This window comes from Macrobrachium nipponense, chromosome 8 (genome assembly GCF_015104395.2).
Source record: "Macrobrachium nipponense isolate FS-2020 chromosome 8, ASM1510439v2, whole genome shotgun sequence".
In the NCBI taxonomy this organism is placed as follows: Eukaryota; Metazoa; Arthropoda; class Malacostraca; order Decapoda; family Palaemonidae; genus Macrobrachium; species Macrobrachium nipponense.
The window spans coordinates 85,486,880-85,508,978 of NC_087203.1; the positions used below are offsets into that span (position 1 = coordinate 85,486,880).

General features: G+C 41.1%; 1 protein-coding gene across 15 annotated transcripts in view; it reads left to right on the forward strand.

The window, feature by feature from the left end:
- LOC135222896 (intersectin-1-like) overlaps positions 1-22,099 on the forward strand; it is a 553,230-nt gene that overhangs the window by 400,231 nt on the left and 130,900 nt on the right. For all 15 annotated transcript variants that reach the window (XM_064261271.1, XM_064261270.1, XM_064261274.1 and 12 more), the window contains 5 exons: positions 4,068-4,225; positions 4,495-4,601; positions 10,180-10,252; positions 20,506-20,576; positions 20,721-20,856. In XM_064261271.1, the coding sequence (XP_064117341.1) occupies positions 4,068-4,225; positions 4,495-4,601; positions 10,180-10,252; positions 20,506-20,576; positions 20,721-20,856 (545 nt within the window). The remainder of the gene's footprint in view (positions 1-4,067; positions 4,226-4,494; positions 4,602-10,179; positions 10,253-20,505; positions 20,577-20,720; positions 20,857-22,099) is intronic.

Sequence of the window (22,099 nt, forward strand, 5' to 3'; positions counted from 1 at the left end):
TTGTGTTTGCAAAGGTCTTGGAAGACAACAACCATAAAAATTTACCAGGAATCAGAAAGTGAGTGAATATTACAGTGTGAACAACAATAGGAAATAGCTAGAAGCAAGTACGTATACAAGAGGTGAAGGGTAAAGCATAAGGAGGTACCTTGAGTATTGAGCCTTCATTCAAACTGGTGAGTGCCTTAAGGATATCAAGAGCAGACAGAAGCTTTTCTAAGGCTTCAAGACCTCATGTGAAGAAAATATAGAGAATGTAAGATTAGAATTTGGCCAGAGTAAAAAGAGCAAGAGTAATGGAAGCACTTAGAGAAAAAGTGCTAAAAATAAGACATGGAGACAAGAGACCATTTTGCAAGAAAGGCAGATTAGTAATCCTTTAATTAAACTGCTTTTCATGCATATTACTTCTCACAAGATTTTTATTAAGAAAACTGGTATTATTTGTATTCAGCAGAGTACCAATAATGATGGTCAAAATGGGAGTAAGAATCTTTTTTATTAATTTCATAATGACTTGCATTTTCCTCCTGTACTGTCTTGAGCTACTCTAATTATAATGTTAATGGATGATTTTGTTGTACTCTGACCGTTTTCAAATTTTTGCACATAAATTAGTGGAACATGATGATGATATCCCATACAACTGGAAATGTGCATATATCAGCTGTGATGTATGAATGTTAAAATATCTTGGAACCCTGCAGTCAGCAGCATTAAGGGAAGTATAAATGCTGATAAAGCTGCAACTACATCTGTGACTATATCAAATACTGCATACCTGTTCTTATCAATTATTTTTTAGTATTTCTGAAGACTATAGTCAAACCAAAATGTCATGGCAGATGACAGGAGGTGTCATCAGAATGCTTCGTATTTGGATCTAAAAGTTTAGGACTTTTCCCCTTGTAGATGCAGGGAAAAATCTCATCAGTTTATTAGTAAAGCTGTATTAAGTTCTGTACTGGATGGTGCAAGATTAATACCTCCACCCACACTTTCATTTCTTACTTTTTTTCTTTTTCCTTATTATAAATTACTATAAATAGTTTACCTCTATAATATTGATAGCTTCAAGTCCCAAACTCGCGTCACTATGCTCAAGGGGCCCATTGTTTATCTTTTCTCTCGTAAAGTAATTGTGAATGTTGTATGCGAGTGACCTAGCCGAAGACAGAACACGTCTCTCAGTTTCTTTTGCTCTTTCCATGGTGAATCAGGAAGAACGCTTATGCGAGTACTTTCTTTACAGGGCGAGTCAATTGAATGACAATGTTCATATACAAAACGCTGTTATGTGTAGACGCAGATGAAAGACCAAACAAATTTTATGGCTTTATAATGAGTTAAATCCTAATAATGCAAGCTGAAATTTCAATCCTTTAAAGACGTGACCCCAGTACCCAATCAAATCTTTCAGTAAGATCAACTTGGCATATACGGAGTTTGGAGGCAGTCTTATTCTGCGATAGGTAGTGTAATTAAAAATTATAAAAGGTTATCTCATTAAATCTACATCTGTATGCTGTAAAAGGTCAACCATGCCTTGCCTTTGTGTTTCTTTGATAGACTATCGTTTTAGATGTTAAAAGTATACAAAATGTCATTTCATTCTAAGATTTGTTAGGGTGGGGCCAGGACAAGAATACAGCTCTACCAGGTCTATTTATCCTTTTTTAATCTCAGCCTTGAGGTTAAGCCCTTGTTTGTAACTTTACCCGAGATCTGTCATTTACTGTACTTTGTTTTCTAAAGAAACAAAGAGTAAATTTTGGTTGTTCTTAGTGATTTTCCTTTCTTTGTGTGTTTTTTGGAAATAATAATCACAGATCTCTTAATAATATCATAATTTCAAGCCATTTGATTATTGTCCATATTCCACTTTAGCACTTATTCATATATATGTGTGTGTGTGTGTGTGTGTGTACTGATAATTCCTTTTTGGTCTGTATGTGCACGCTAAGGTTACTCGAAGTCACATTTAGAAGAAATGAAAACAAAATCGGGATAAATACAGAGCGAACACTTCATCTGTGTGCTTAATCCGCCTTTACCACTGAGGTTTTAGGTTTAGGTCAGTTTCCCTATGGGTAAAACGACCAAAATGTTCTTAACTGTGAATGATATAGTACGGGAGAAACCTCCTGTCACCCTCCACAACATTTTTGTTTGACTTTAGTATCTTATGACAGGCTTTGTGAAATTATGATTCTATTCATAAAAATTTCAGAGATTAAACCCAATGTTGGATTGGAGGCACATTCCAAACAGAATGCTGTATTAAATTAACTTCTCTTCTTCAAATTGGTCGCACCCATTTAACTCATGGGTACTTGATAAAAAGCCCCTGTGGCTCTGTCTGTCCCAGAGTGCAGAGAATGCAGAATAACATACGTATTAACAAATAAACTTTTTATTTTATGAGTGTCCTATTTAACCAAAAGTGAATATGTCAAGTTTTGGAAACAGTTTCCTGTAAGAAATTTTGTCAGAATCTTCAGCATTTTCAGATTAGTATACAATTACTAAATTTTTAAGGCATTGTAATTTATTGAATGTCAAATATCTTTTGTCAGTTGTAAGCCTTTCAAACCAGACCCATGCAAATTAACAGGATTAGCTCTGTGGTCATGTTAAAATATCTTATAAGATGTATAAAAATGAAATTTGAATATTATGGCCATAATACATGTATTCAACTTCATTTTATACATCTTATAAAGCTGAAAAATTCCATTTCTGGATGAATTGTAATCTTGAAATCCATTGCCTCTTAAATCTATTGAATGTACATATTTGGTAGTAGTGATAATGTTTTAAAAAAATTTCAAGAAATCTTCACGACACTTTATCATCACTAGGTCATTACAGATACTGCATAAATGAAGCTCACTGCTTCCAAAATGAACAATCACACAACTGGAATCAAAAGTTTTAATATAAATCCTGGATTCTTTAGTTTGAAATAAATGGTATATACTTTTTAAAAAAGCAAATCTGATGCAAATCCTTGTCATCTAATGCTATTAAGACAGTTACTACACAATGGGAGCCATTTTGTTATGTAGTCTGATGATTATTAGTCTCATAATGTTATAAGATATTTTACCAAGTCTCTAAAATCATAATTTGCATAAGGTAACAATAATTACTTTTCTGAATAGAACTGTTAAATATTTTAGTAAGTGAAATCAGAAGCAGCATTAATTTACACTAAAGTACTTTGTTATTTTATTATTGCTTGTATATATCAGTGCAGAATAACTTAATTAAAAATTTTCATGTTCAGCAAATATAGATGTTAATTCCATGGTTGGCATACTGTAAGAATATAAAGTATACAGTATGTTGAATTTCTGCTAATGTGATCATTAAAAGAATGAAAATGTGACAAGGTATCCAGGGCTATATGGTGCTGTGATGGACTCATAAAAATTGTCATTTATTTAAGTGATATCTTAGCATCTGAATGACATTTTTCTGAACAAATTTGAAACTATTGAATGTTAAGTTTATTAATGAAAATAAAAATGTATGACAGCCCTAATATCAGCTTACATTGAAAGAAAAGTCTCATGATAATTTTTTGAAGAGCATTTGTCTGAAAGTTCAGATTTTTCTGTTTCTCCCAGTACGTACTGTACTGTTAGGTGCCTTTAACCAAGATTGACATGCATTTTTTTAAAGCCAACTATTTAGATTAGGTCTTTTAGTTAAAGCTCTAAGAATAGAATTGCACTGTCATTATTGTATTTTAGAACTACCCAATGTTAAGAAAGGTTAAGTTGACTCAACTGCCAGTTCATTGCACTGTTGCCATGTTTTTTAAATTTGGAAAAATAGGTGATGTATACCAAATATGGCAACCTGAGATCTAATATTATATATTTATATACAACTCATTCTAACTTCATGAAAATGTATTTTTTCATAGACATGTTTCCTCAGGAACCTTTCTTTTTGAAGATTTTGCTTCTTAAGAACTTTAGATCAGAACATTTTCCAAATGATAAAAGTTGATAGTTTGCACAATATAAGGGAATTTGTTTTTATTGAATGCTTTTCAGATAGGAAAAAACCAGTTACCGTTTCTCCTGGTCGTGGAGCTCGAGAAAGTTGGAAGATTTCAGAGTCTTCTCCTATTGAGCAGAGCCGTCAGAATGTAATTCAAGAATTTATTAACACGGAGGCTACGTACCTCAGTGAGTTGCTGCTTGTAGAAGAGGTAATAGTATTTTTTTCAAACATGGGGATCTTTTAATATTTGAATTATGTAAAGGGCATGATTTACCTATTTTTATTCAAGTCTTGTGCAGGTTCTTAGTATGCATGCTACATGAGAGCTTGATATGTACAGTACTTTAATTTGCAAGCATACTTAACAGTGGAAAAATCCTGTATGATTATTCTGTTATTGTTTGTAACATAATGAGTATATCAGTGCAGTATTTTTATTTTTGAATAAGTTGAAAGCAATTGTCTTCCATTTTTCAGGCTTTTATCAAACCCTTTCGAGCTTCAAGTATTGTTACAGAGAAGGAAATTGATCTTATATTTGTTAACTGGAATGAACTCATTCAAGCTAACTCTTATTTTAATAAGTAAGTAACATTCATCCATTATCTATTGACTGGTTATCCATTTCAAACATGAGCAATTTCACTTTACATAGACTGCTTGAAAAATCTACATACTTGATGCTCAGTTTAAACTTACAGACCTTATAGATTTGGAAATTTGTTCATGAATTTTAAATAGATAGGACCTGTGTTGCATATTTATTAATATGACCACTCATCACATCATACACTCTTTTACAAGAGAATTATTTTTGGCTCGTTTTAGAGTTGATTTTTGCAACAACATTACAACTATACCTACTGTTGCACTGGATGTTGCTTTAACGTAAGAACTGTAATATGTAAACGTTCTTTAATAATTTGCTGTATAGAATAATGATGTAGTTAAAATAAATGACAGCTAGTTACCATGGCTTGATGATGAACTGGTACTGGTACATATTTGTAAAACAAATCAAAATGATGTCATATTTAGAGTACCAGGTAAGTACAGAAGCATTTCGGAAAAGTAAACACTTTGTACCCCAAATGAATTCTGCAAGAATACAGTATGAAATCTGTGGTGTCTTTTATCACATTGTGAATGAGCGATACTTGAAGGAATCTATACCATCAAATCCACCTTTATTGAAGCTATTAGATACTATTTCATGAAAGAATTGGATATTGTGATTGGTTAAGTAGATTTGTGGATCACTTTTCCCTTTCAAGTGACTAGATTGCTATCATTCTTGAAGTTGGTTTAAAATGGGTTGAATAATAATAAATTATGTGCTTAGGAGATGTATTGCTAGGAATGGAAAATAAGTTCAAATTGCAAAGAGCCTATTAGTATGCAATACAGTATTTGAAAGTGTGTATAGTGTACTTGTCTAGCAGTTGAAAGCAGTAGGATTGATGTTGCAAGAACAGTTACAGTTTGCAAAGATATTTGGGAGGGCAGTTTGTTCCTCTTTTTATTTTCTCTCTCTCTCTCTCTCTCTCTCTCTCTCTCTCTCTCTTCTCTCTCTCTCTCTCTATAATGTAGTCAGTTAAAGGCTCTCAGATGATGTGGGGCTCTCCAAGGCCAAACAGGAAACATATGTAAAGTTCATTTCCTGTGATGTCATATGCATTAGAAATTTATCTCATCTCAGGACTCATTGAAGTTTTGAGACAAGCCATGAGAGAAAGAAAAGGAGGGAATACCTGTAAAACAAGAAGGATGCCTCAAGCAGCTGTTCATGAAAATAGGACTTAAGATTACTATATGAAGATGATGATAAGAAATGCAAATAGAAATACATGTTAACAAAGATCAGGACCAGTTGAATGCAAGTTGATCAAGAGTACAAATGTCACAGACATTAGACGGTTGGAGAAGACTGACTGATGGTACAGCAAATAAAGTTTAATATATAGTATATAACTGATTTCTGGCTTACCTCTGTAAAACACCAACAACCGTCAGAACCCTCAGGCAAGCCTCTGGGTCAAATGATTTTGTAATAGCATGAAATCTGGCTGAAAAGTATAGCAGACCTTGTAGAATGATTAAATGAGCATAGTATTAATGAACACAGTGAACAACATATGGAAGTACAGTACTAGATAATGCATAAATACTGAAAATTACAGGCAAGGTTTCAATGAAATTGCATACTGGCACCTCAACTTCCCAGACAAATTGGGAGTTCGGCCCCTTCTGTTTAGTAACTAAATCCATTAAGAAACAAAGTTGGGCAAATGGCCTACACAGTACAGCACCTTGGAGCAACTTACTTAGCTTAGAATGTAGCACAGTTTCATATTAAGTTATTAATAATTTTTATTAACTTAGTTGTTTAGCCTAACAAGAATGAAGCTGATTGCATATGCTTATGAGGTGTGCCCCCCCTCTCTCTCTCTCTGTTTGCAGTATGGTATTTTTGTTGACTTCATTTAATGAAGTCAAGTACTGTACTTAATACAGTATTTTACTGTGACATAAAGTTTTCAGTCTGTGAATTTGTGTGTGTATATACATGTATTCATTTCATTGATATAAACTATGCACTTACCATTGTGAAAATGTTTATATATATATATATATCTCTCTCTCTCAAGATTTCATTTTTTATTAAGAATAACAGAGAGAGAGAGAGAGAGCAAACACACACTAAGGGGTTGGTTATCTTAACGCACTATAATGCGCTCATGTATTTATACACAGATGGAAAAATATATGTATATAATACTACATTACAGGCGGTCCCCGGGTTACGACGGGGCTTCCGTTCTTGAGACGCGTTGTAAGCCGGAACATCGTCAAAAATCCCAAGAAAACCTTACTTTTAATGCTTTGGGTGCATTGAAAACTATGTAAACTGCATTCTTATGGCATTTTTCATCACCTTCAAATATTGATTATTTTCCATTTTTGGTGTCATATTTCATCTCCCAGATGAGCGTTGTAGGCGTCGTAACCCTGGAACATGCGTCGTAACCCTGGAAATAACGTCTATTGACAAGCGTCGAAACCTCGTAACGTCGTAAGCCAACACTGTCGTAACCCGGGGACTGCCTGTACTGTATTAAGCACAGTAGTATACAACATATTGCATAAATGTCAGTAAAAATACTGTACCAGAGAGAAAGAGAGAGAAATATAAACAGTGGTGAATTAAAATACTGTTCATGTCAATCAAAATACAAAACTGTATTAAATAATGTACAGTAAGTTTTGTGTAAGAAGTGTAGTGGGACATGATCAGTGTTGTAACTGCACAATTTAGTCTACATTAGAATCGCCTGATTCCATTGGTATGTTCCAAACTCATGGGATGTGGAGTAGGTAGGCAGAGAGTTTCACTTCTCTTAATCTTACTTCTTAAAATTTTGAAACAAAGAAGCAGGTACATTCACTTTAAAATATATTCACATATAGAATTTTCAGACCTTCAGTTAACAGTAATTTTACATTTTGTAATACACATGAAGTGCAATTGTACTTATTTTAACCACAAATCTTGAATTTGGGCAAGTGGTAACACTATGATAGAATTAATTTTAGGAACTTTTTAATTGTTTAACATGATTCAGAGTAGTATGATTGCCTGTTCAGAAATGCAGGGACAGTGCTATACATGCCATTACACTTTAGTTAACCCAGCTTCTTAGTTTTTCTCAGCTAGAGATTGCCAGATGAACTTTACTTGCAAAACCTAAATCCGCAGGGTGGGTCAAGTCACGTACTTGTACCAACCCGTGGTGGTGACAAGTGCGTGTGTCTAGGAGAACGCGATCATACTGACGATGTGGACTCCCGAAGAGAATGCGACTGCTCTCGCCACACTGTAGCAGCACTGGTGGGAGCCGCTGTCTTCTTACGAGCAGCACTGCTGCCCGTGGAGGCGCAGCCCCCTGCCTGGCAAGAATGCACATCCTCCTCACGACACACCCTAGTGCTCTTCGAGGCTGAAGCCCCTGGTGAAAAGGACTGAACAGGGGACCTCTTCATCTCTCCCGTTGCTCCTTCCGTAGGGAGAGATGCAACATTCTTGGCTCCTGATGAAGAACCAGACTTGGTTTTCGCAGGTGGGTCCGAGCCACGGCTCGATCCCTTCTCCCTTTTTGTACCACTGTTCCAACGGGGAGCTGATTCCGCATTCTTGTCGGTGGATGTGCTACCTCCCTTGGAAGATTGCACACTTGAGGAAACTCGCAAACGAGATCCTGACACATCTATGGTCCCTCCAGCAGTGTCTTCAGAACCCAGAACTGGAGAACAAACCTTCGTTCATGCTCCAGATGCTCCCGAGGCCCTTGCCTCTGAAGGTGAAGCCTCGGTTCCCGCTCCCAAAGGAGAGGGCGAGCCGATGAGAGCCAACTGCCTTCCTCCCGGAGGAGGAATGCAGACCCTTCAAAGTTTCGACACGAGACTTCTTGGGGGGAGGAGAGGCGACATTCCCCTTCTTAGGTTGAGAAACCTTCGAAAGGGGAGGAGAGGAGGAGGCAGACGAAGACGACGACGACATCTTCCTCGATCTCTTCCATTTCCTCTCCGACGGCTTCTGCAGGATTGAAGTGATAGTCATCCAGGGAGCATCAGAGTGAGACAGCTCATGTACAGGGGCAGTTGCAGAGTTGGAAGCAGGCCCGGGAATGGGTGTAGGTATGGGAACAGTAGCCAGTCCAGGAACGGTAACCGGTCCGGGTGTCACAGGAGGGACAGGGTAGCTATCTGGAGTGCGGTCTGATGTGGCATGGGCATGGCTGGCATCGCTGTCACTTCTGGCAACATTAGAGGAGGCAGGAACCCAGGGGGCAGCATCGGAAAGGCAAAGGAAGGCAGTTCATGGCCACCACCAAGTGAGCGGCAGCGCTGATGGGAGCATGGTTCAGGTGAGCCAGCAGCACTGTCACTGACGGAGAACCCACGAGGCCCAGGGAAGCTCATGCCTGATCTAGCCCCGGCACCTCACTTGGAAAATGAAAAGTTGGGTTAGGAGGAGGGGTCCATCCTTGATCTGAAGGAGGACTTTTGGGGCAAGGATAGATCCCAGAAGGAGCACTGCTCGGGCCCGCCGCTAAAGCTCCTTTCTCCCCTTTCCTCCCCCGACTCATCAGAATAGTAAGAGGAGAGGGAAGCCTTCCCCGGATGGGTAGCAGCGAATGTAGGACAACTGCTAGGGGACAAGAATGAGGAAGAAGGATCAAGAACAGGAGTGGAAGGGGACAAAACACTCCCCACCAAGGATTTTGGTCTTCTGACATACTTCCTTCTCCCAGCAAACTTCTCCCATTGGGCAGCGGACGACGATCAACACTCAGTACAAGTTACGTTGCCTTCACAATCAATGTCTTGGCTAGAAGCACACAATGTATGTGGATCTACTTCCACCAAGGCTCTAATTTTATTATACCTCTTGCTGTCTACTCCTGGGCAACACCTGAAGGAAGTAGACAGCAACAAGGGCTGGAGATCTAGGTTTAGTTGAGGGTTCATGATAATGGCTCAAACACAAACACACAAACAGCATACACAAACAAAAACAAGGAAAAATCCCACCGGGAAAGAAGCTGAGAAAATCTAGCAAGACAGTTGGACAGAGAGCTCAGAGAAGCGTACTCACTCGTAGCCAAAAGCAAATTGAACGCTCAACCCCAGTCTTGGCATAACCAATGACCGGACAGTAGTTAACTACCTTACAGCCTTGTTTGAAAATTCAGTGACTCCGTCCAGACTTCACCTTAAGTAATTCCTGTTGTAAAGGACCGACAGTGTGTATAGTTAGGAAAAATACAATTTACTTTCCAAAATTTTAATATTTTTTCTTTTCCTGGACTTTATCATGGATCTAGTAAGTAACAAAATCCAATGCCTTGAAGCCTGTAAAGTTGAGGTGTCATTGTATCATAATTTTCACAAATAGTAAATGGAAAGTAGTGGTCAGAATCCTATAATCTATTCAGATGAATTTCTCTCTCAAAAGAAACCATTATATTCTACCCTATACCAAATGAAAATTTAAAATAGGTGGTTTGGTTCAACTTCCTTATTCTCAGGCAATTATCAGTGACACCCTTTTAAACAGCCAAATTAGTTTGTCAAGAATGTAATTGATATTTATAATTTCAGAGCATTAAAAGTCCGTTGCAAAAATAGCAGTGGTGGCGTTATAAAAATGATTGGTGATGTTATATGTCAGCAAGTAAGTAAAGTATTTATGTTGTACCCTTATAGACTGTAAGTTTTTACTGTAAGAATTGATTAAAAGTATATGCTATAGTTGTAGTTATGATTTTGTTGGATTTAGATATTACTTCCAACCTTCAATACAGCCACATAATTTTTAAAGCAAAACTAAAGCACAAATAAATCATGGGCTAACAAAGAAACTGGCTTGGGAAGGAGAGTGCAAAAGCTAGACTACTCTCCAAGGTAGTCAAAGAGAGACTGACACATCATGAGGTACCAAGCCCGGTCGATGACCAGCTTTCACCTCATATACACATGAATTGCCAGATACCACAGACTCCTTGCTTGACAAACTTTGATTGTTTTAACCAGTTTCCATCGGGTGCTAGAAGATGATCCTATTGTTAAGACCGAAGGTTTGTTAGCTATGAAAAATACAAATTGATTAAAAATTTATCATTTTAGTGTATGATTCACATGAAGTACTATTAAGATCATAGTTGCATTATATGGATAAATAACTGATTTCTGGGCTCAGCCTGTGTCGCTACATGAAATGTCCCTTTAGCACACATTTCTAAGGTAAAAATATTGCTATAATACCAGAGAAAAAAGCTAATATGGAAATGCCAGAATATTCTGGCTCACTTACCTTATTTAAGGTGTCGGTATGGTTTCTGGGGAGAGTGAAACCACTACCAGAGGTCCTTTGCCATTTAGATTCCTCCTCCTTCAATATCCCTCATCTACAGAGGAGCCGATCTAAGGCCCACTACTCACCACCGCTACGGCTAGCACCTCTGACGTCATTCCTTTCGATAGCACGATCCACACCGCACATGTTTTTCTGCTCTGTGTTGTGTTCTCTTTGGAATTCTTCTTTATTCGCCATGGAACGTCAAGCTTCTATTGCATCCAAGTTAAGTACTGCTGTTAATGTTTAACACCATTTAGGGACTGCCCTGGGCACGTTTAACCGATTTAATTAGGTTTTTATGGACGGCGTCCCATGCAGCACCGTCCCCACGCCGCCATTCGCGGCTCGCTCCCGCATGTTACTTTGTTTTGTGCCCCATTCGGTCCCCTATACCGTTTGGGCTCGATTCTTGCTTAGCAGTACATTCTTATGATTGTGATGATGCATTTATTGACGTTCTATTCTTTATCCACATGGGGGATGTTATCCGAGCTCATGCTCAGCTCGTAGCCTATGTCGTTTCCTTTCAGCTTAGAATTTCATGCATGCATGTTTATTTTAGTTGTCAGGTTACTTTTTTGTTAGGCACCCTTTCGAAGGACTATGGTTCTTCTCCCTTGTCCTCGAGCCACCCTGGCCGCCTGCCCCACGTTTTTTCGTCACGGCATATAGGTTAGCTGCTCGGAGTCACCAGGCTCGTCCATCCTTCTCGGTTGGCTCGACCCAGCTTCTCCAGGACATTTCTCTTTCTCTACCATCTGAAATTCTCTTCTTTTCCCCCGTGTTACGATAGGATGTTTATTTTGTATTTCTCATGTTCATCGAGACGGCTTTGGCTGGCCTATAGGCCTCCTCTGATCACATGGCCTTTCTCATCGCGTGGTTAACCACACGGCCGAGAGAGTTCCAGGCGACCGGGTATGAGCCACCCCGCGTCAGTCCTTCCAGCCCCTCTCCCCCCACCTTTGGGGGAGGTACGCTCGCTCACACTGTCTTAGGCAGCCGATCCGAGCATCCTCCCTTCCCTCCCTCTCTCGAGGGGGACAGGGGAGGTAGCTGGAGGGCTCTCGGCGAGCGGGTCGGCTCCACGCCGTTCTCCCCAGTAGAATAGGGGGGGACCCTGCTCGGCCGAGCCTCAGTTGGCCACCAGGCTCAGTTGGGCTCGGCTCTCCTCGGCTCTCAGGTCGCGTTCTCCTACCGCTAGTCATCATCCCCTCCCGCTCCGGCGGATCAGGACCCCGGCGCAGCCAGGTCCGCTTTAGGTTGGTGATATACTAAGGAGGCCCCGGCCTCCATACAAGAGTACGCTTTTTGCATGCATGGTTTTACATATATATAACATCCATTATCTTTAGTTTAAGCTTGGCGGAGACCCCGCTACCCCTCTGGGGATATCCACCAACTTATCCTAGTTTTAAGTTTTCGACGGCGGAGTTATCAAACCCCGCCGTTTTTATATTGGTCCCCTCCTGCTCCTCAGCGGTGTTCAGACTACTCCTCGCTCCGGCGTACGGATTAGGTGGTCTTCCTGATTCAGTGACTACACTGTTCTCCGGCATCGCCGAAGACACACTGTTTCAAGCTGTTTTACCGATCCTGTCGGACGACTCACCACATTACACAGTCAAAGAGCAGGTAGAGACTAAACCTTGTTACCTTTTAACACCGGAACACTCCGGTGTTATGACATATCACATCACGGACTTAGTCCGGAACGTTAGTGATGATACTCGTGTCATTTCACTTACAGGTCACCCATTGTATGGAGTCAGGCTGTAATGCCGTGCTACAAGACCCCTGTGGGCACGAGGTCTGCCGGACCCACGCCACCTGCTTTATCCGCTTCAACGAGTCCCTGGTGTGGCACCATGAGAGTTGCCTGATTTGCTACGAGTTCGTAGACCAGGTCTCCTCTGAGGTGGGTGACGTTTCAAAGTCTACACAGTAATGCAATGAGTACCAATGACAGATATAGTCTTTGATATGTCCATTAAGTTATGTCAGTTTAATCTAAGTAGCCTTAAGTATTAATACTAACCCTCTCTTTCAGGGTGCCCAAGCGATCCGAGAGACTGCTCTTGCCACCCTGAAGGCCTGGGTTGGTGGGTTTGGCCACAATGTTACCAAGGGCCAACCCTACATCCTCTCCAAGGAGATGGCCACCCTCATCTTCCCCGGCGGGAAGAGTACCTCCTACATGGACGCGGCGGCCCCCCTGATCGCTTCCATCCAGGAGGAAGTTGCCCAGCCCTCAGAGGAGGCGGCGACGCAGGAGGTCGCCAAGGAAGTAGCTGCCCTAGACCTGGATCTCGAGCCCATGACGGTGGAAGGCATGGGCACAGGTAAGAATGTGAGTGAGGCAGGTACTGTAGGGGCTCAAGGGCTTTCCTTGAGCCCATCTAGAGCTTCTTCCCCTTCTACTTCAACCTCTTTCCAGAGATTCATCGGGGGGATTCAGTCGGTCAGACCGAAGTCCGCCCTGGCGATCCCTAAAGTCAAAGGCAAGCGAGACTTTAAAACGCTGCAGAAGTCTCTGTCAAAGAAGTCAGATACCAGCCTTGCCTGTAAGTCTTCAGCTCACCATCCCAAAGCTGACAAGGCTAAGCTGACTTCTTATTCTAAAGGGTCAAAGTCTAAGTCTTCTAAGGAGAGGGCTCAGCCCTTCCCCTCCGACCCTGAGGCATCAACCTCCAAGGGAGCCAGACCCAGGACTCCTAAGGAGAAGGTAAAACCTTCCCCTTTTGACCCAGACACCTTCTCTGCAAATATGCAGCAGATGGGTAGCATGGTTGGGAATTTGGTACAATCCAAGTTCCAAGAGATGTTTGTGCAACTCTCATCTTCTCTGGAGGAGTCAGGGCAGTCTGTCTGGGCTATCTCGGATAGGCTGGTTACCCAGGAGAACCTCATTGCAGGTCTCCGTGAGAACGCGTTGACAGGACTTCCACAGTCCGGCCTGGCAGCTCAAAGCTTGCTGATGCCGGACTCGTCTACCCTTCCTGCCTTTACCCCGAACAACCCTTGGAGGGTTGCTTCTTATGCTCCTTATGTGGACGGCATAATGACGATCGAGGGCTGCGGAACTTGAAGGATTGAGGACTTCGAGTTCCATCCGCAAGGATTACAGCCCCCTTTCATAGGCTATGTCCGCTTCACAGAAGCAGCTATGAGAAGGGAAGACAAGGTCCCGAAAGAGACGGTAATTCTCTCCCGGGATCAGGCGCAGCAGGCATGGTTGCGTAACCTGGAGGAGTGGCAGTGTACCAACACCAGGGTTACTGCTTTTAAGAGCCCCTTCACGATCTTCACCGTGGACAAGGAGACACCCATCCCGTTCACATCGAAGGTAGCAGAATTGACCCTGCAAGCCGCGATGAAGGACGAACCCATGCCCCAGCTCCGGGAGACAGAACCAACTTCCCTCCTGCTCCCCGGAACTGACGATCACTGGGTAGATCTTCCGGCCACCTTTTCAGTGGGTAAGCTGAAGCCGGACTGCGCCATCACTCAATTCAGCGAGAGATTGCCCAGGCTGTCAGACAACCTCATCCAGACTGAGTACGATGCCAGGATGAGGCTGTGCAGGTCCCTCAATTCGCTAGTGATGACGGAAGTATCGGCTCTAATCTACGGAGAAGAGCCATTATTCAAGATCATTGCCAAGTCACTTTTGTACTCGATGCAATGTGACTTGTATAATTTCGTCATAGCTAGGCGAAATTGTAGGAAACATGTACTGGCGGAGGCCACGATCTGCCATGAGCCTAACAAGCTTTTAGCCTCATCCATTTGGGGCTCTGACCTCTTCCCGGCCTCTGTAGTGAACGAAGTTCACTGCGAGGCAGTTAGATTCAATCAGAGTCTAAGGGTTCGCTGGGGAATGGTCAACAAACGCAAACCGGAGTCAGCTGGATCGAATCCAAAATCGAAGAAGAAGCCTAGGAAATTCCAGCCTTTCCAGGCTCCTCAACAGCAGACTCTAGTGCAAGCGGTTCCGGTATCACAAGTACCGCAACCTTCCACTTCTAAGTCGCAGCCACGACAGCAGTTTGTGCTGCTGACACAATTGCCGCAACAGGCACAGGCTTCGACCTCCTACACTGTCTCCCCTGCCTACAACCCAGTGTTTGAAAGCCAGTCCTTTCAGCCCTTTAACAGGTTTGGCAGGGGCAGCAGAGCTAGAGGCGCCTTCCGTCAACGGGGCGGCGGAAGAGCCTCCAACCGAGGCAAGGGTTCCCGAGGAGGACGTGGTGCACGCCCTTCCTCAACCCAGTGAGAATCCCCAGGTAGGAGGGAGACTGTTCCTCTTTCGTCACCGTTGGAGGTTCAGCAAATGGGCCCAAAGCATTGTGTCCAAAGGTCTAGGATGGAGTTGGCTCAAAGGTCCCCCTCCATCCAACACCTTTCATCAACAACCAACAGCGGAATTGGTAGAGTACTCTCAAGAACTCCTTCAAAAAGGAGTAGTGTCAAGAGTCAAGCACTTAAAATTTCAAGGTCGCTTGTTCAGCGTGCCAAATAAAGGCTCAAACAAGCGAAGAATAATTCTAGACTTGTCCCGTCTGAACTTATTCATTCATTGCGAAAAGTTCCCAGCAATCTTACGAAAGAGACTCCGCCCATGGACGGAGATCAAGAATTTGTCAAAGACAATTCTGCTCCAGTTCCCTCCGCCGGCCTTAGTGATCCACACAGATGCATCACTAAGCGGCTGGGGAGGATACTCACAGTACAAAAAGGTACAAGGAACCTGGTCCCTACCATTCTGCCAGCTTCATATCAATGTACTGGAAGCTATGGCAGTGTTCCTCACCCTGAAAAAAGCTTCCTCCAGCCAAGAAATCTCATATCAAACTGGTGCTGGACAGTGCAGTAGTAGTACACTGCATCAACAGGGGAGGCTCCAAGTCGAGCCACGTGAACCATGTCATGATAGCCATATTTTCACTAGCAGACAAGAACAAATGGCACCTGTCCGCCACTCATCTAGCAGGCGTAAGGAACGTAGTAGTGGACGCGCTATCACGCTCAGTCCCGCTGGAGTCAGAGTGGTCCCTGGACAAGGAGTCATTCAGTTGGGTCTGTCAACTAGTCCCAGGGCTTCAGGTAGATCTCTTCGCCACCGAGTCGAACCACAAACTCCCTTGTTATGTGGCCCCCAACCTGGACCCTCTGGCCTATGCCATGGATGCCATGGCTATAGACTGGAATCTATAGAAGAAGATTTACCTCTTTCCTCCAGTGAATCTTCTCTTGAAAGTTCTGAACAAACTCAGGACGTTCAAAGGCCACATTGCTCTAATAGCCCCCAATTGACCCAAGAGCAATTGGTTCCCACTTCTACTGGAATTGGGACTCTGCCCTCAACGGATCCCTAATCCCAAACTATCACAACTAGTGCAAACGCGGACTGTGTTCGCTTCCTCAGTATTCCTAAGGGACTCTAATGCACAAACCATGACCACGAATCTGGCCATATCCTTTTTCAGGACACTATTTGAGAAAGGTTTAGCAGCTAGTACTATTACTACTACTAACTCTGCCCTTAAGAAGATCTTCCAGTTTGGATTCAAAATAGATCTGACAGATTCTTATTTTTCCTCTATCCCTAAGGCCTGCGCTAGACTCAGACCATCCGAGAGGCCCAAGTCTGTGTCATGGTTTTTAAATGATGTCCTTAAATTGGCCTCAGACACTAATAATGACTCATGTGACTATTTAGCTCTCCTGAGGAAAACATTATTCCTGTTAAGTCTGGCCTCAGGAGCCAGGATATCCGAACTGTCGGCTCTATCTAGAGAATCAGGTCATATAGAGTTTCTTCCTTCAGGAGAAGTGTTACTTTCTCCAGATCGTCAATTTCTAGCTAAGAATGAGGACCCACTGGATAGGTGGGCCCCATGGAAAATTCTCCCACTTCCACAGGACCCGTCCTTATGTCCAGTTTCTTCTCTAAAAGCATATCTAAGTAGAACTGCCCTAAGATCTTCAGGCCCTCTGTTTGTTAGGGGAAAGGGAGGCACCATTTCCTTAAAAGGAATTAGGCAGCAAATTTTATACTTTATAAAACAAGCCAACCCGCAGTCCTTCCCACGGGTACATGATGTTAGGGCAGTAGCTACCTCTATTAATTACTTTCAACATATGAATTTTGATGATCTGAAGAAGTACACAGGCTGGAAATCTCCGACAGTATTCAAACGCCATTATCTTAAGTCCTTAGAAGCCCTTAAATTTCCAGCAGTGGCAGCGGGAAACACAGTTTCCCCTGACACTTCTTAATTAGTAGTAAGTAGTTTAACTTATATCTCTCTTTCCTACCTGCCTCGCTAGCAAGCTTGCCGTAGCTCAGCCGTCATGTAGCCATATTGTACCTTGGATGCCACATGTTGTATATAATTGTGATGTTTCCTTTTGTTTTGTTCCTAGGATTAGTCACGGTTTACATTTAAGCCTTGCTATTTACTCTTAGGTATGTGTTATTTTGTATTTTGATTTAACATTAAGGCTCCAATTGCTCTATTGTTACTTGTTCTGTAACCTTGTTATTAGATTATAGCAATTAACCTTAATTGTTTGTTTATTATCCTATATATTACTTGTGTGCTTTCCTATATATTACTTGTGTGCTTCCTTCTTTCCAAGCTTGTATGGCCATTTCTCTGGTACTATTTCACGTAGCGACACAGGCTGAGCCCAGAAAAGGGATTTTGATGAAGGAAAAATCTATTTCTGGGCAAGGGCCTGTGTCGCCCAGTGAAATCCCACCCTTTCCTTCCCCCCCCCTTTTTTTTTTGTTTTTTTTTTTTGCCCAAGCTTGGGTGCTATCTGCAGGAATGACGTCAGAGGCACTAGCCGTAGTGGTGGTGAGTAGTGGGCCTTTGATCGGCTCCTCTGTAGATGAGGGATATTGAAGAAGGATGAATCTAAATGGCAAAGGACCTCTGGTAGTGGTTTCACTCGCCCCAGAAACCATACCGACACCTTAAATAAGGTGAGCGAGCCAGAATATTCTGGTATTTCCATATTAGCTTTTTTTCTCTGGTATTATGGCAATATTTATACCTTAGAAATGTGTGCTAAAGGGACATTTCACTGGGCGACACAGGCCCTTGCCCAGAAATGGATTTTTCCTTCGTCAAAATCCCTTTATTCGTCTCAGTAATTTTGACTTAACAACTAAACTATTTTGTCAGTAATTTTGGCTTTCTGAAAAACCTATCTGTTTGATAATGAACTGGATTACACCTGCTATACATATTGGATTTTGGTGCTCTTCATTTGAAAAAAAATGCCACCTGTGTACCTTTCGTTTAGGCACACTTGAAGCATGCCAAATTGAAGAAACCTTTGGTTTTAACAGTTGATAAAGAGAACAAGATACAGAACACACTTGCTTTGACTCAAGACCCAAAAGTAGGTACAATAATCTGTATAATCTTTCTCTGCCTCTTTTCTTCTTTTGTTTCTTCCTTCTTAGCATTGGGGTTCTTGGTAATGTACACTCGGCAAGGAAAGTTAAGATACAGTTTTTTTAAATCTTCGGACATATATTGTTCAATAATGCCACACCTGGCAACTCTTGAAAGGGGGCGGAGCTTCAAAATCATGGCATTTGTTGGTTTCTAGATTTAAAGATTCTGTTGAGGTCCTATAATCATTTATACTTGAATGTAGAAACAGGCTCTATATTAATCGTTAATGTTGGTTTGGTAACATCAGTTCATGGTAGAATATCGATCATCCTTTTTTAAAACCTACTGTGAAACCTTATTTATAAGTAATGTTTGACACTAAACATGAACGTAGGAAATATTACGAAGATAGAGAGAGAGCGCGCAAGCATATGCCTATCGATAGAGATACTTAATTCAACATATTTACTTTGAGAGATTAAGTGATAATATTTTTTCAAATGTTTCAAAAGTGGAGAGAGAGAGAGAGAGAGAGAGAGAGAGAGAGAGAGAGAGAGAGAGAGAGAGAGAGAGAGAGAGAGAGAGAGAGCATAGGCCTATCTATAGAGATACTTGATTCATTATATTTACTTTGAGAGATTGAGTGATAATATTTTTTCAAATATGTTTTAAAAGCAGAGCGGAGAGAGAAGAGAGAGAGAGAGAGAGGAGAGAGAGAGAGAGAGAGAGAGAGAGAGAGGAGCAAAATCTGCTCATGTGAAAGCTTTTAGGCCTATTTATAACTACTCAATTTCATTATATTTTCTTTGGGAGATTGAGTGGTAATATATATATTTTTAGGGTATGTTTTAGAAGTGGAGAGAGAGAGAGAGAGAGAGAGAGAGAGAGAGAGAGAGAGAGAGAGAGAGAGAGAGAGAGAGAGAGAGATTTATAGTACTTGTGACGTGGGAAAGGCAGAAGAAAATTTAATGAATTAGGTATATCTATTGATAGGCCCAAGATCGTGCTGCACTATGCTAGATAAAATTTGAAGGATCATAATATTCAAGTTAATTCATTAAGAAATTCATACCCTAATCTTGATTACATTCAACAGTTGCCGTGGCATTCAAAGATTGTAAAAAGACATGGAAAATTTTAGACACGGTGCGGTCATTCTTGCTCTCTTGATACAGTCTTTACTTTTGAAAATCGGGTTTCATCCACATATCATTCACGAAAAAAAAAGCTGTGTTAAGTAAAAATATTTATTACCACAAATAACTCAATATATATTGCACAGGCAATTAAAGTTTTATATCGTGGGAGATCTTTCAGCCTTGCGGCAAAGAAATGCAATCGTGTAGGACTGTATGCTACTACGAACTGCTTTGTAATGGGAACATATAGCCAGAAAATCTTTGAGCTGACCTGCTACTTTAACCTTGATTAAGATTTATGTTTAAAGACAGTAGCTTTGTAAACAGCAACTAACATTCGATCCATGTCAACGTCAAAGTAATCAAAGTGTGAAATCCGTTACGTTAGCCAGTATCCAGTGACTTGCGCTTTCCCGCTCGAAGTTCTAGGGCTCCTCCTCACATCATAGAAAACACTCTTGTGGATGAAACTAAATTTGTTCAACCTACCTTAGCCGTTGCAACACTGAGTGCCATTGACATCAGCTAACTTTAATCGCTTTGGAATACAAACATGAGTTTGTAGAAACTAAAATAATTGCATTCACCACTTACGATGATGCAATATATCCCTGTTCATGAAGCAAAACGAGTAAATATTGTCGTCGTGATACATAGTACTAAAATCAGAAATTCACATTCTATCTACCAGATCTCTACGAACGAATCCATCTGAGAAATTCCAATTGCTTCGGACATATGTCGTGATTTTAAGTATCTGAACGGTTTTGTTTTGCAGTTTTAACTTATATAATATAATTTTCAGTATATTTTCATATTCTAGAGTAAATTTAGCGATATCATGTCTTTTCAGTTAAAACAATTGGGAAATTGGATGAACGAAAGCTATTGAAAACTGTATCTTCAGTTTTCTTGTCGAGTGTACACAGATGTATATGTATTTTTAATATTTATTGCAGTGAAATCAGTTGCATGGTATTTGACTTATTATGTAATGTTCTAACTTCTGTTACAGATCAATCAGCTGAAACCTTATTTGAGGTTCTGTAGCATACAAATTTGTGGTGCAACTTTACTTGGAGAAAAGTATGTTTCAAAGAAGGTTTTTGATATTAATGGCAATATTGATACTATATTTTTTCCAATAATTTGTATCTCACTTTTATGGTTGTGTTCAGTGCATTATGTTTGTATGCTTATGCAGTACATACTTAATTGCTTACCTTTCAGAGCATCTGCTGAGGGAGAGTGGGCTGACATTTTAAAGCAGTGCCAAGATCATCCTGCTGTTAGAGGGATGACTCTCACATCCTTTCTTTTAAAGCCCATGCAGAGAATAACAAGATATCCTCTATTAGTAAAGCAGGTAGTATATATTTTTATGCATATGTACGTACTTACCCAGTACGTGCATGATTACAAAGCTATTAGTTTTACTCATTCGGCAGTTAAAATTTTGAAATTCAGGGTTACTCCAGAGTGTTGGGGTAGATGACTAAACCCTGCTGACTTTCGGGGCAGAAAGAGAGGTACAACATAGCAAAGAGCATCAATTTGTTTGTGCCGGCTGATGGGTGAAGTCCTGTAGTTGACTGCAGTTAAATTTTTGGAATTCTGACTTTTCTAATTGTTCGATATCGCATCATTTGGTGAAGTACACTTTTTTGGTTGCCTTTCGGCATATTTAGCTTATGATAGGGGTTTTTGAAACCTTGTCATCTGATTTAGTCTTAAAGTTTTTCTTTTATATTCCCGATTTTTACTTCAAGATGTCCGACACTAGTATTTCTTCTTTTAGGTATTGCAGCTTAGGCTGTAATAGTATCGTTTAACTAAGGAGATTTATGACCCTCATACAAAATGTGTGACTTGTAGAGGACAGAATTGCTCTTTTGACTTAAGATGTCAAGAATATGCTCACTGGGATAGTGATAAGTGGAAAAAACTAGATTCTCACTTGAAAAAATTGGCTAGGGACAAAAAAAGAAAAGCTTTGGCAGAGAATAGTAAAGTCGTAGTTAGTCAGGAATTGTCTTTAGCTAAATCAGGCTCTGATGTTCCTGTGATTTCTTTAAATCCCGTGATGCCCTTATCTGTTCCATTATATCCTTTACCCAGCTCCCAAGTCTCCCAACCCAACGCCATAACCAGTCTCAAATGAAAAATAGATAAACAGTTTGAAATGGTTGTAGAATTGATTGTACAGTTAGTGTCTTTGGTGAAGATAGTACTTATGGAAAAGCACCCAGTGCTAGTGAAGTGATTATGGAGGAGCTGGCTACTCGGCCCGCTGATTCTCCTAGGCCAAGGTCCCTGTCATACTCCCCAAAACCTAGGAGGAATCCAACTGGGAGCCTAAAGGAGGTTGGTGGAATCTGTCCCCAGGTAGTCGTCCCCTCAGTTCAACCTGTTGACGAATCCCAGGTTGCAACCAAAGCCCACTGGAAAGGGTTTTCAGTGGATTTCCATAAGATGTCGTTGAGTTCGGAAGATTCATCTCCCAGGCACCATGGGCGGTTTGCGGAGAGATCATGCCCCTTGAAAAGAAGAGCAGTGGATGTGCGTCATTCTTCCCCTGTGCCTTGTAAGAAAACGAGAGAGCGACCTTC